We start from the raw sequence: 13,444 nt of genomic DNA on the forward strand, positions 1-13,444 counted from the left end.
GGCACTGAGCTAACTGCTAAGGATGCAAAGACAAATGTGGAAAAAAAGAAGAAAAACCCTTGCTCTTGAGTAACTTACATTCTTTGTGAAGGAGACAGGGGCATATATAGATTTGTTGTTAAGTCATTTCAATTATGTCTGACTCTTTGTGACTCCAGTTGGAGGTTTTCTTGGCAAAGATGCTGAAGTGGTCTGCCATGTCCTTCTCCTGCTCATTTTTCCAGATGAGGAAACTGAGGCAAGCAGGGTTAAGTAACTTGCCCAAGATCACACAGCTAATAAGTGTCTGAGCCCAGATTTTAACTCAGAGAAACCAATTTTCCTGACTCTGGAGCTTCCTAATGTGTAGATTTAAGGAAATACAAAATAAATACGAAGACAATGAGGAGTAACTTTAAGGTATGGGCCTCCACAGATAGGTCATCAGGAAAGATCCCATGTAGGAGGTGGCATCTGAGCTGGCAACCGGGGGAAATCAGAGATTCTAAGAGGCAGGGTCACAGCCTGGGAAAAGGCCAAGAGGCTGAAAATGGATTATGCAGCAAGCGGGCCTATTTGGCTGGATTGGAGAGTAAATAAAGGGCATGAAAGGGTAATACGCTTCTAGTTGGGTTGGCACTAGTGGGGTTGTTTTGGCACAAATATCAATAAACACTTGAGGCCCGTGAGTGGCAGAGTTGTCTCCAATGCTCTGTCCTGTGATAGGAAGTCTTTTCAAAAACAAATCAGCCTGCATGAATCCAGCATTCTCCATGGCATCTGGGAAAGCATACATACATCTTCCAAATGGATTCAGCACGAGTCGCTGCTCCGCTAACCTCTCTGGCGACCAAAGCCTTTCAGCTGGGGCGATTTCTCTTCTAGGTGGGCACCTGCCTTCCCCATATATGGGAAAGGATAATTGGCTTCCTTTAGGGCCTTCAGGGGTGGCCTTTGGGCCAGGCCCCCCGCAGCCCGCCTGCGGCCTCACTCACTCCCCCCCAGACACTAGTCACCTCCCCCCAAAACTGACTCCCCTCATTTACGCGTGGCCTTCCTTTCTCTTGTCCCGGATCCCTCCTCTATCCCCCTTCCAGGCCTGCCTCCATCCCCCTTAGCGTTGGCCGGATCTTTATTCAAAGAGCGCCATCAGACTCCGGGCTCCCCTAAGAAAGATGGATGCAGAGCATTGAACCACCCTCGGTGGAGTGGCCCAAAAATAACCCAAGAACTGAAGAATAAGGTTTCACTGGGAAGGATCCGGTAGGGGGCTCCTGGGGCTGGAAGTGAGACCTAAATAGTAACTGAGTTGGCTACTGAGGCACATCCGCCTCTTCGTCTGAGGATGCTGACCAGCGGGTTCTCCTCGTACTGAGGGCTGGAGGAAACGTAGTTCCACAGAAGTAGGAGGGGTTTGACTAAGCGAGGATACCTACGAGATAAAAGAAGAGAAGACGGAAGGCAATCTCACAGAGGAAGGCGCTAGCAGTGGGGCAACCTGGGAGGGCTGGGCGCCTGCTCGGAGCCTTAGATAGCTAACACTGGAAGGGACTTTCATTTTCAAAGAGAAAGCAACTGAGAGCCAAGTTCCTGTCAGCTTCCTTTCTCTCTCCTTCCTGATTCCAAAAAGCTCCTTCAGCTCTCTCCACCTCCTCCTCCTCTTCTCCTAAGTCCTCTCTCCCCACCCTTTGCAACGGCAAAGGTGAGCCTATTCCAGACCCGCCCCCAGCTCCTCCCCGTCTCGCTGCCCTGTTCCCAAGGCAACGTCAGGACGCTTATCCTGAGAACTGGAGTACAGTGACTACCTCTGAACCAGAATGCAGGTAGGGACTCCCTTCTTCGCTCTTTTCCTTCCCTGCCTGGTCTCTCTCTCTAGGGACCCAAGGGTCTTCACCCACCCACCCACTCCCAAGCCTCTGGACCTGTAGCGGAGGAAAGAAGGGGGTTTGTGAGGGAGAAAGGGAAATGCTGACGCTTCCAAATGAAGTAGAGGAACGGAGAGCCCTGATAAATTTAAGGGTTAGAACTGGGAGGAACCTTAGAGAATATCTTGTCCAGTGACCTCATTTTACAGACTAGTGGAGTGATACTGAATCTGGATCGAGTGTTGCGCTTGGAGGTAGGAAGTCCTAGGTTCAAATCCTCCCTTAGATACTTATTTAAATTCCCCACTCTGTAAAGTGAGGGGAGAGAGACTGGATGACTCCAAATATCTCTCTGAGCTCTAAATCAATGATCTTATGACTTGCCCAGGAGCAGAGTAAATATCAGAGCTAGGATCTGAAGGAGGACAGAAGAGGGGTGGTCTGGCTCCCAATTCAGTGCAGTTTGCAAGCTTTTTGAGATTTTTCATGATTTTAATAAAACTAGGATCTAATATCTTATAAAAATTAGGATAGATCAAATCTAGAGCTAAAATTCTTTGATGATCAAAGTAAGTTTCCTCCCTATAAAGAGGAGGAAACTGAGAACTCATCACCAGAAAATGACTTGTCACTGGTTGCAAATGGATTTCACCGTCTAGTCTCCAAAGAAGTTCGAGAGCCAGGAAGTTTAGGGTCCAAATAATAATAGCAATAATAACTTTTACACAGCTGCTTATAAAGCACTTCCCCTCTACACACCTGGGATAACCTGGGTAGTACAAGGAGTATTATCCCCTTTTACAAAGGGGGGGAACTGAGGCGCAGAGAGGGATCTGGATTGCTCAATAGCACAGGTTTAGGAATCCTGCTGGACCTTCTACACTCAAAATCTGTGTAACCTCAGGCAAGTGTCTTTGTCTCTCTGGGTCTCAAGATTTCTCTATAACTGGGGGTGGGGGTGCAGTACCTAGGGCAGTCACCATGTACCAAAAAGAACACAAACTCAAAAGATATAGGTTCAAGTTTTGGTTTGGGCCTCAGTTTCTTCATGAGTCAAATGATGGTCTCTAAGGCCCTTCTGCTCTAAATCCTATGAAACTTGTAAGAGTAAACTGCTCACTATGCCATTTGTTTTCATTTTTAACAATTTTTATTTTAATTTTAGGTTCCAAATCTTTTCCCTCCCTCCTTTCCATCCTTCTTCCTTGAGAGAGCAAAAATTTCATAATGATTATACATGTGAAGTCACGTAAAAATTTTCCATATAAGTCATGTTGCAAAACAAACAAAAGCATAAACAAAATAAAACAATAAAAATAAAGGAAGTAAAAAAAATCTGTTTCAATCTGCAGGCAGAGTTCATCAGTTCTCTCCCTGGAGGTGGACAGAATTTTTTCACCATTAGTCTTTTGGAATTGCCTTGGTTCATTGCCTTGACTGGTGTGGCTAAGTCTTTCATAATGGTCGATCCTTAAAATATTGCTATTCTTGTGTACAATGATCTCCTGGTGCTATTCATGTCACTTTGAGTTAATATGTCTTCCCCAGTTTTTCTGAAACTTATCTTGCTCTTCACTTCTTATGACATAATAGTATTCAAGCACAACCACATGCCACAATTTGTTCAGCAATACCCAAATTGATGAGCATCTTCTCCATGTCCAATTCTTTGTCATCACAAAAAAGCTGTTATCAACTTTTTTGTACAAATGGGATCTTTTTCCTTTTAAAAAAAATTTCTTGGGATAAAGACCTAGTAGTGCTGGACCAAAGGGTATATGCACAGTTTTAACGACCTTTGGGCATAATTCCTAATTACTCTCCAGGATGTTTGGGCCAGTTCTCAACTCCCCCAGCAATATATTGATGGCCCAATTTTCCATATTCCATCTGGCATGTCACTTTCCTTTTCTGTTATGTTAGCCAAGTTGATATATGTAAGATGCTGTCTTAGAGATATTTTCACTTTTATTTCCTTAATCAGTGGTAATTTAGAACATTTTTTCATGTGACTATTGATAACTTTTATTTCTTCTTCTGAAAACTGCCTATTCATATCTTTTGACCTGGGGAATAGCTCCTACTTTTATAAATTTGACTTAGTTTCTTATATATATATATATATATATAAGAAAAGAGAAAAAAAGAGGCTTTCATTAAAGAACCTTGTTATAAATATTTCCCCCAGTTTCCTGCTTTCTTCTAATTTTGGCTGCATTAGTTTTGTTTGTACAAAAATTTTCTAATTTTATATAATCAAAACTTTCTACTTTACTTTCTTTAATATTCTCTATCTCTTGTTGGCCAAAACTTCTATTATCCATAAAACTTACGTGTACATTTTTCTGTATTTCTCTAATTCACTTAGGATGTCAGATATCTTAGGTCTAAATCATTTATCTATTTTGACTTTATCTTGGTATGTGCTGTGATATAGTCTGTGTCTAATTTCTGCCAAACTGCTTTCCAGTTTTCCCAGCAATTTTTGTCAAATACCAATGATGCATCTAAAGCTTAGAATTTGGAGCTTATCAAACACTAGATTGCTCTGGTCATTTACTACTCTCTATTGTGTATCTAATCTCTTCCAGTGATCCATCACTTTATTTCTTAGCCAATACCAGATGGTTTTGATGATTACCAATTTGTAATATAGTTTGGAATCTGGAACTGCTAGGCCACCTTCCTTCACATTTTTTTTATCAATTCCCTTGATATTTTTGAACTTTTGTTCTTCCAGATGAATCTTATTATTATTTTTCTAGCTTTATAAAATAATTCTTTGATGATTTGATTACTATGACACTGAATAAGTAAATTAACTTAGGTAGAATTGTCAGTTTTATTATATTGGCTTAGCAATGAGTATTTCTCTAGTTCTTTAGATCTGTCCATATTTGTGTAAAAAGCATTTTGTACCTGTGTTCATATGTCCCTGGGTTTGTCTTGGCAGGTAGAATCCCAAGTATTTTATATTGTCTGCAGTTATTTGAAATGGAATTTCTCTTTCTTCCTTCCTCTGCTGGGTTTTCTTTGTAGTATATAAAAATGCAGATGATTTATGTGGGTTTATTATGTATTCTGCAACTTTGCTGAAGTTGTTCATTTTCAACTAGTTTAATTAACTTTCTAAAGTTATCTAAAAATACCATCATATCTGCAAAGAGTGATAGTTTTATTTCCTCCTTGTCTATTTTTATTCCTTCAATTTCTTTTTCATTTCTTATTGCTCTAGCTAGCATTTCTAGTACAATATTGAATGATAGGGATGATAATAAATACCCTTGCTCCCTACCCTTGACCTTATTGAGAAGGTTTCAAGCTTATCCTCATAACAGATAATACTTGCTCTTGATTTAAGATAGATACTAGTATCATTTGAAGAAAATCTCCATTGATTTCTGTATTTTCTAGTGTATTTAATAGGAATGTGTATTGTATTTTGTCAAAAGCTCTTTCTGCATATTGATATAATCATATGATTTTTGTTGTTTTGTTATTGAAATGGTTGATTATGCTGATAGTTTTTCTAATATTGAATCAGCTCTGGGTTACTGATAGAAATCTCACCCGATCATAGCATATGATCTTTGTGATAAAGTGTTATAATTTCCTTGATAGTATTCTATTTAAAATTTTTGCACTGATATTCATTAAGAAAATTGATCTATAGTTTTCTTTCTCTGTTTTGGCTCTCCCTGGTTTAGGTATCAAAACTAAATTTGGATCATAAAAGGAATAAGATAGGACTCCTTTACCTATTTTTTCCAACTGTTGGAATTCAAGTGTTGGAATTAATTGTTCTTTAAATGTTTGGTAAAGTTCACTTGTGACTCCATCTGGTCTTGGGGATTTTTTCTTAGGAATCTCATTGATGACTTGTTCAATTTGTTTTTTTAAGAAAAATTTATTTAAGTATTCATTTTCCTCTTCCACGAATCTGGGCAGTTTATATTTTTGTAAATATTCATCTATTTCACTTAGATTTTCAGTTTTACTGGCATATAATTGGGCAAAATAAATCCTCCTATGTTGTCTTAGGCTGAAAGAATCTCACTCTGATCTTTTGTTGGTTCTGTCACTCCAGAATTCAAATTGAGGCATTAAAGTTATTTGGAGGAGAATGGTAGGAGAGTTCAGCTGAGTGCTTTCTCTACTCTGCCATCAGCAAGCACTTACTATATGCCAGGCATTAAGCTAAATGCTAGGAATACAAGAAAAGGCATAAGCAGTCTTTGCTATCTCAGCTTGCATTCTAATGTGGGTGGGGGGACAACATGTAAATTACTAGGCACACACATTAAAAGCAGATAGAAGACCATATGAAAGGGGAAGGCACCATCAACTGGAGGGACCAAGGAAGAAGGGTGAGTACCAGCTTAGAAAAGAAAGAAAGCCTCTTCCAGAAGATGGGATTTAAGCTGAATCTTGAAGAAAGCCAGAAATTCTCAGAGTTGAAAGCCATAAAGAAGAGCATTGGATGACCAATAAGAAGGCATAAGGGTGAAGAGATGGAATGTCCAGGCTGAGGAAGGACAATAGATTAGTGTGTAAGTAAGACTGAGAAGATGATCCTGCTAATGTTTGCCCAGATATTGTTGCCAAAATTTGCTACCATCCTGTCAAGGCTCCCCTCTCTCTTCAGGTATCATGCCTCAACAGGCTTTTGTATTTGATCATGCAGCTTAAATCTTAAATGAGCCTGGGGACTCATTGGATAGAGCACAAAGCCTGGAGTCAGGAAGTCACAAGTTCAAATCCCATGTGAGACACTTACAAGTTTTATGACACTTGGCAAGTTTGCCTCAATTTCTTCATCTTTAAAATGAGCTGGAGAAGAAAATGGCAAACCAGTCCAGTGTCTTTGTCAAGAAAACCCCAAGTGGAGTAATGAAGAGATGGCTATGACTCAACAACAAAACTTAGACTCTTAAAGAGCTGCCTGGGCACCAGGAGGTTAAGTCACACAGCCTGTAGTTGTCGAGGCAGGTCTTGAACCCTGGTCTTCCTGATGCTGAGGCTAGTTTTGTATGTACTCTGCCATAATACTTGTCAAATTTCAGTTTAAATAAATCAAACAAAAATATTCACTTTTTAAACTGAAAGGGGGTTGATATTGAAATTGATCCTTTTGAGTGAAGCAAAAACTTTGCTATTCAATCCAATGGAACCAGTGAATTTACCTAATAGGAGATGTCCTAGAATTTAGAGTAGAAAAGAACCATGGAGATCACCAGTCCAGCCCCCATTTCATAAATAAAGTTGCTGATTCCCTGAGAGATAAAATAATTTGTCTAAATTCAAACAAGTAGATTGGTATCAACTTCTCCTCTGACCCTGGGAAAAATCTCTTAATCTCTCAGAATCTCAATTACTTCAGCAATAAAATGGGAATAATAATACCTAGGATAAGCTACCATATGGGATATTCTGAGATTCAAGTTAGATAATTCATGTTAAGTGTTTTGCAGACCCCAAGGCACAATATGAGGCAGATAGGTGGCTTAATGGATAGAGCACTGGACTTGGGGTCAGAAAGATTCACCTTCCTGAGTTCAGTCTGGTTCAGACACTTACTATGTGACTCTGGGCAAATAATTTAATGCTGTTTGCCTCAGTTTCCTCATCAGTCAAGTGAGCTGAAGAAGGAAATGGCAAAGCACTCTAGTATTTCTGCCGAGAAAACCTCCAAGTGGGGTCACACCTGAAATGGACTAAACAATAGCAATGACAACAAAGCATAATAACCTAAGTGCCAAGTTACATTATCATGTGAATAAATGGAAGAGGGAAGAAAAAGGAATAAGCATTAAGTTCTTACTATTTATCTATTACTTGTCAGGCACTGTGCTAAGCTTCATATGCCTTATCTCACAATAATCTTGTGAGGTACACGCTGTAGTCTCCATTGAAGCTGAGAGGGGTTAAATGATGTACCCAAGGTCTCCTAAGTGTCTCCTTAGTGTCTGAGGCAGGATTGGGATTTCCTGGAGAGGGGAAGAGATCTCCATTATCACACATGGCAAACCTATGACTTAATAAATAAATCTTACAAAGTTGACTAGATTTCATAAAGGTTAAATGATATTTCCAAGATTACAAAGCTAGTGTCAAGTAATTAAGTATTTATTCAGTGCCTACTATATGTCAGGTACAGTACTAAGTGCTAGGAATACCAGTGTAAGCAAAAAGAAAGTCCCTGCCCTCAAGGAAATTACATTCTAATAAAAGATGACAAAAGATAAAAGGAAGTTGTTGGGGTAGGGAGAGAAAGGGGGGGGCATGGCAGAGAGATTCTACAAAAACAGGAGGAGAGCTGAGAGGAATGAAAACATGGCTGACCTTCTGGGAAGAACTAGCCAATCAAAACAGGTCACAGGAGTAGGCGTATACTTCTATTATGAGAAGTCCAGGGAAAAAAAGGAAAGGAAAGGAAAAAGGAAAGGAAAGGAAAAAGGAAAGGAAAGGAAAGGAAAGGAAAGGAAAGGAAAGGAAAGGAAAGGAAAGGAAAGGAAAGGAAAGGAAAGGAAAGGAAAGGAAAGGAAAGGAAAGGAAAGGAAAGGAAAGGAAAAAGAAGAAAAGAAAAGAAAGAAAAATGGAGAGAAAGAAAAATGGAGAGAAAGAAAGAGAGAGAGAGGGAGGGAGGGAGGGAGGGAAGGAGGAAGGGAAAGAGGAAGGGAGGGAGGAAGGAAGGAAGGAAGGAAGGAAAGAAGGAAGGAAGGAAGGAAGGAAAGAAGGAAGGAAGGAAGGAAGGAAGGAAGGAAGGAAGGAAGGAAGGAAGGAAGGAAGGAAGGAAGGAAGGAAGGAAGGAAGGAAGGAAGGAAGGAAGGAAGGAAGGAAGGAAGGAAGGAAGGAAGGAAGGAAGGAAGGAAGGAAGGAAGGAAGGAAGGAAGAAAGGATCTCAGATGACTAGGGAGCAGGGTGGACATTGGACTCAGAATTTAGAAAACCTCAGTTAAAATCCTACTTCTGAAACTTACCATCTGTGTGACCCTAGACAGCTAAATCTGAGAGATGTTGTGAAAATCAAATAATAATAGTGATGATAATAATAATAGGTAGATGCCAAGTGCTTTGGCAAACTTAACGTTCTCTAGAAATATGAATTCTTATTAACTGATCACATTCTTGTGGGAAACCTACTTCTGAGACCTTAAAGCCCTTTAGAGAAGTGAGTTCTTTATTGTTCTGCATCAGCTCTCCAGGGCTGCTGTGGCTGCTGCTCTGCCCCTGGCTGCTCACGGGGCACATGAATCTCTGCCACTCGTTGCTGAGTACATCAATATTTCCGCCGTGCACTTTGTCTAAATATACAGTGTGGCTAAGTCACAGATGGCCTGGAAATAAACTTGAAGGGAACAAGGGCAAATAAACACAGGGCTGTGCTCTGAAATGAGGCTAGCTGTGTCCTTTATCCCAGGTATTACCCCTCTCCTACTCCAAATTAGAAACTGAGTCCACCAGTTCTTTCCCTTTTCTGTTTCTCAATGTAAGAACTAATTTTAGCAGCAACTGTGTAACCAAGCTCTTTGTAACTTAGTTAATCCAAGCAACATTCCTGGGTAGGAGATAAGCATTATCTGCATATTACAAATGAAGAAAGTAAGATAACAAATCATTAGATGCCTTATGGAGGCATCCAGGTCACTGGCAAAATTGGCAGTTCCCCCAGAGTTCCAGATGCCCAGGCTTATATCCAGGCCATAACATGCTGCCTCTCCAATGTGCTTTTAGTAATATGGATACATTAAAACATATTTTGTGGGGGCAGCTACATGGCTCGGTGGATGGAGAGTTAGGCTTGGAGATGGGAAGTCCTGGGTTCAAATTTAACCCAGATGATTCCTAGTTATGTGAACCTTGACAAGTCACTTAACCCCCATTGCCCTAGTCCTTGCCACTCTTCTGCCTTTGAACCAATACATAATATTGATTCTAACTGGGAAAATAAGGGTTAAAAATGTATATTTCTGTTTTCAGGTAGCTACAGGGCACAATAGCTAGAGAACTGGTCTTGAAGTCAGAAAAGATCTGAGTTCAAATCCAACCCAAGATACTAACTATATGACCCTGGCAAGTCACTTAACTTTCTTGCTTTAGTTTCCTCATCTGTAAGAGAGAAATAATAATGCAAATCATGATTAACATTTGTAAAATATTTAGTATGTGCCAGTTCTATTATCTCAACTGGACTTTTAAACAACCCTAGGAGATAGGTACTATTTTTTTCCTCACTTTACAGATGAGGAAACTGAGGCAGCCAGAGGTTAGATGACTTGCCCAAGGATATAATAAACATTAAATCTCTCCCAGGACTGTTTTGAGCAAGCAGACTTGGGCTGCAAATCTTGCCTCTGATCCTCACTGGTGGTGTGACCTCTTGGGACAGCAGCTCCCTTCCACCCAAAGACCTTGGCCAAGTCAATTCAATTCTCAAGGCCATGTGCCGTCCCCTAGATAATGAGGCAGTGGGTCTCAATGACCCTCCAATTCTGGATTTATAAGTCTCATATCCAGAGTGCTCCTAATGAAGCTCCATGAGAAGAAGCCCTGGGACAGTTGGAAAACTCTTATAGGCATGTGTTGTATATTGTGCTCTCAGGGAGGTGGGTGGCACAGTGGATAGAGCAGTGAACCTGGGGTCTGGAAAACTCATCTTCCTCACATCAAATCTGGCCTCAGACACTTATTAACTGTGTGACCCTGGGCCAGCCACTTAATCCTGCTTGCCTCAGTTTCCTCATATGTAAAATGAGCTGAAGAAAAAAAAAAGCAAACCAGTCTAGTATCTTTGCAAAGGAAAAAAACCCCAAATGGGGCCCCAAAGAGTAGGACACAACTGAAAAAATGACTAAACCATAAATTATATTTTGGGGTATGTATTCATGTGTCTAAGTATATACTCATACCCTTCTTTGGGCACATTCTTATTCCTTTATGTGCTTTTCTATGTAGGTAGATCATTTCTAATCTCCAGGAAGTCCGTAATAGATTTCAGGGAGGCAGCAGGATATAGAAGCTTTCTGACATCAGAGACAGGAGCAACCACCTCTGGCACTTGATACCTGTGTGATTACTAAGGAGTCATGTCACCTCAATGATCCTCAACTTCTTCATCTGTAAAATGGGAATAACAGTACCTGTAGAACCCATTCCCAAAGTGGTCTTCCCAAAATAAGATTAACAGGATCATAGATGTGGAAATCAAAAGGATATCATGATTCATCTCTAAAATGAGGGGGTTAAACTAGATGACCATAAATGTCCTTTCTAGGTGTATCTACAATATTCTAGTACGACCTTGCATTTCACAAGGTCCAGTGCAGTTAAGTTACCTGCCCGAGGTCACAGGGCTAGGAAGTGGTTGAGCTAGGTCTTCTGGCTTGTACATTTAGCACTCGCTTCTCTGAATATCCTGCTTCCCATGTAGAGTTTCTTGTGAACCTCTAGGTACCATATGATGGCCGGACATTATTATTCATTTTCAGACAGACTTTTTAAGCAAATGACGTAAAGGTAAAACCCTGAGAAAGAAGCCATTGCCATCTCCATATGGAGCAAATCCAACTAATGAGCTCCTTACAGTCCTCAGATTTTCTTTACAACCAAGTAGCCTTCACTAGTGGATCTTCTCTATGGCATGCAATCAAGGACCTCATCAGTTCATTTGTTAGTCATAAAATGAAGAGACAAAGTTATAACCTGGACTCTGAGGCGTGAAGGTCATTATTGAATGATATCTCTGTAAGGTCAAGTTTTTTCCCCTTTCTAATGAAGATCGGGGCCCGAGCAGAGCAGTCAATCCATTGGGTCATATCATTCATTCTAATGACAGGCATATATACTGCCCCCGTTGTGTCAGTCCAGGATTTCACTGGTTAGAGGGAAAAGGACAAAGTGCCTTTTCCTCTTCATCCCCTTCTTCCTCTTCCTCTGTCCTCTCTCAACTACAAGCTCTGGTTCCAAATACCATCATGATCTGCAGCCAAGCAGGATAGCTGAAGGAGTTGTCTTTTTAGCTCAGATTCATTCCATTACTGATTGCTATTTCCAGCTCTAAAGACCACTAATCAATCCAATTGTGATGTCATCTACAATAAATTATGAAGGCAGATTGATGGGTACAGTTGAAGGAATATCACTCAGTGGAATCACACATGACAGTAATGGGACCTTTCTTCCAAATCAAGATGCTTTGAAGGAAAAAGCAAAATGCCAAATGCCTTCAGTGGCCTAAGATTTTTCACATGACATTGGTAGCAAATATGGGTTTAGTGATAAAAACTAACCATGTCATTCAGTCAGGAATAGCCTGTAGTCACCATCAGAAAGGGTAGCTATGAATGAATCAAATCCACTATCCTCTGGAAAATGGGAAGAGGTGGTGTGGATTAATGGAAGATAAATATAATGAAATATTATTGCACCAGAAGAAATGACAATGGGTGGTTTGAGAGAAAATTTGGAAGACATCTCATGCAGAATCAATTGAGCAGAATCTGGAGAACATTTCACATAATAACAACACTATACAGAAAAATAACTTGAAAAGACTTGTAATGACCAATCATACCACTGACCTCTCTACAGAGAGGGGATGGACTCTATGCAGAATGAAACAAAAATTTGAGAATGTGGCCAATGAAGCAAGGAATGCTTTGCTTGACAATGCATATTTGCTACAAGTCTTCTTCTTCTTCCTCTTCTTCTTCCTCTTCTTCTTCCTCTTCCTCTTCCTCTTCCTCTTCTTCCTCTTCTTCTTCTTCTTCTTCTTCTTCTTCTTCTTCTTCTTCTTCTTCTTCTTCTTCTTCTTCTTCTTCTTCTTCTTCTTCTTCTTCTTCTTCTTCTTCTTCTTCTTCTTTCTTCTTCTTTCCTCTTCTTCTTCTTCTTTCTTCATCATCTTCATCTTCTTCTCTTCTTCTTCTTCTCCCTCTTCTTCTTCATCTACTTCTTCATCTTCATCATCATCATCTTCTTCTTTGTCTTCTTCATCTTCTTTCATTTTCAGTGGGAGGGAGAAATTATATGCTTGCTAATTGAAAAAAAATAATAAAATTAATTTTCCTTTAAAAAAAGAAAGAAAGCAATATGGAAACACAACCACAAAATCCACATTCAGAGATGGGCCTTGAAATGGTGTGTTATCTGTCAGCAGTCTAAACTCCTCAATTCTACCTTCCATTCTTATTAACATCAGGGTTAAACCCTCAAAAAGAAAAATGGATTTAGAACTAAACTTTGGGTAGATCTATATATTTAATATTAACACAACTAGAATATATATACACATATATATTCTCTATGGACACAAGTTACTGTATACTTTGTCTTTCTGTCCTCAGTCTCTAGCACATTAGATGGCATTTACAACCAATTAGCCTTTTTTGTCATTTATAGTTTTTAATGTATCTTTTAACTTTAATAAAATAACCACCAAGTATCCCAATTTATCTCCATATTCCTTTCTGAACCATTTTTCCTCTATATTTTTCTAAATCTTGTTTCAATTGTGTTGTCATTAAAATTTACCTATTTATCAGTACACATATAATAATTTTTATTTTCTTAATTCTATGTCATTTCATATAAGTTTCTATATT

At 39.6% G+C, this 13,444-nt stretch overlaps 1 protein-coding gene across 2 annotated transcripts in view; it reads left to right on the forward strand.

The window, feature by feature from the left end:
* Positions 1–1,118: 1,118 nt before the first annotated feature.
* CABCOCO1 (ciliary associated calcium binding coiled-coil 1) overlaps positions 1,119–13,444 on the forward strand; it is a 168,533-nt gene continuing 156,207 nt past the window's right edge. Inside the window, exon 1 of one of the 2 annotated variants that reach the window (XM_007478275.3) lies at positions 1,119–1,802. In XM_007478275.3, coding sequence (XP_007478337.1) covers positions 1,797–1,802 — 6 coding nt within the window. In that variant the 5' untranslated portion in view covers positions 1,119–1,796. The remainder of the gene's footprint in view (positions 1,803–13,444) is intronic. The other variant, XM_016428377.2, reaches the window with a different exon arrangement.

The sequence above is a fragment of the Monodelphis domestica genome, chromosome 1 (genome assembly GCF_027887165.1).
Source record: "Monodelphis domestica isolate mMonDom1 chromosome 1, mMonDom1.pri, whole genome shotgun sequence".
In the NCBI taxonomy this organism is placed as follows: domain Eukaryota; kingdom Metazoa; phylum Chordata; class Mammalia; order Didelphimorphia; family Didelphidae; genus Monodelphis; species Monodelphis domestica.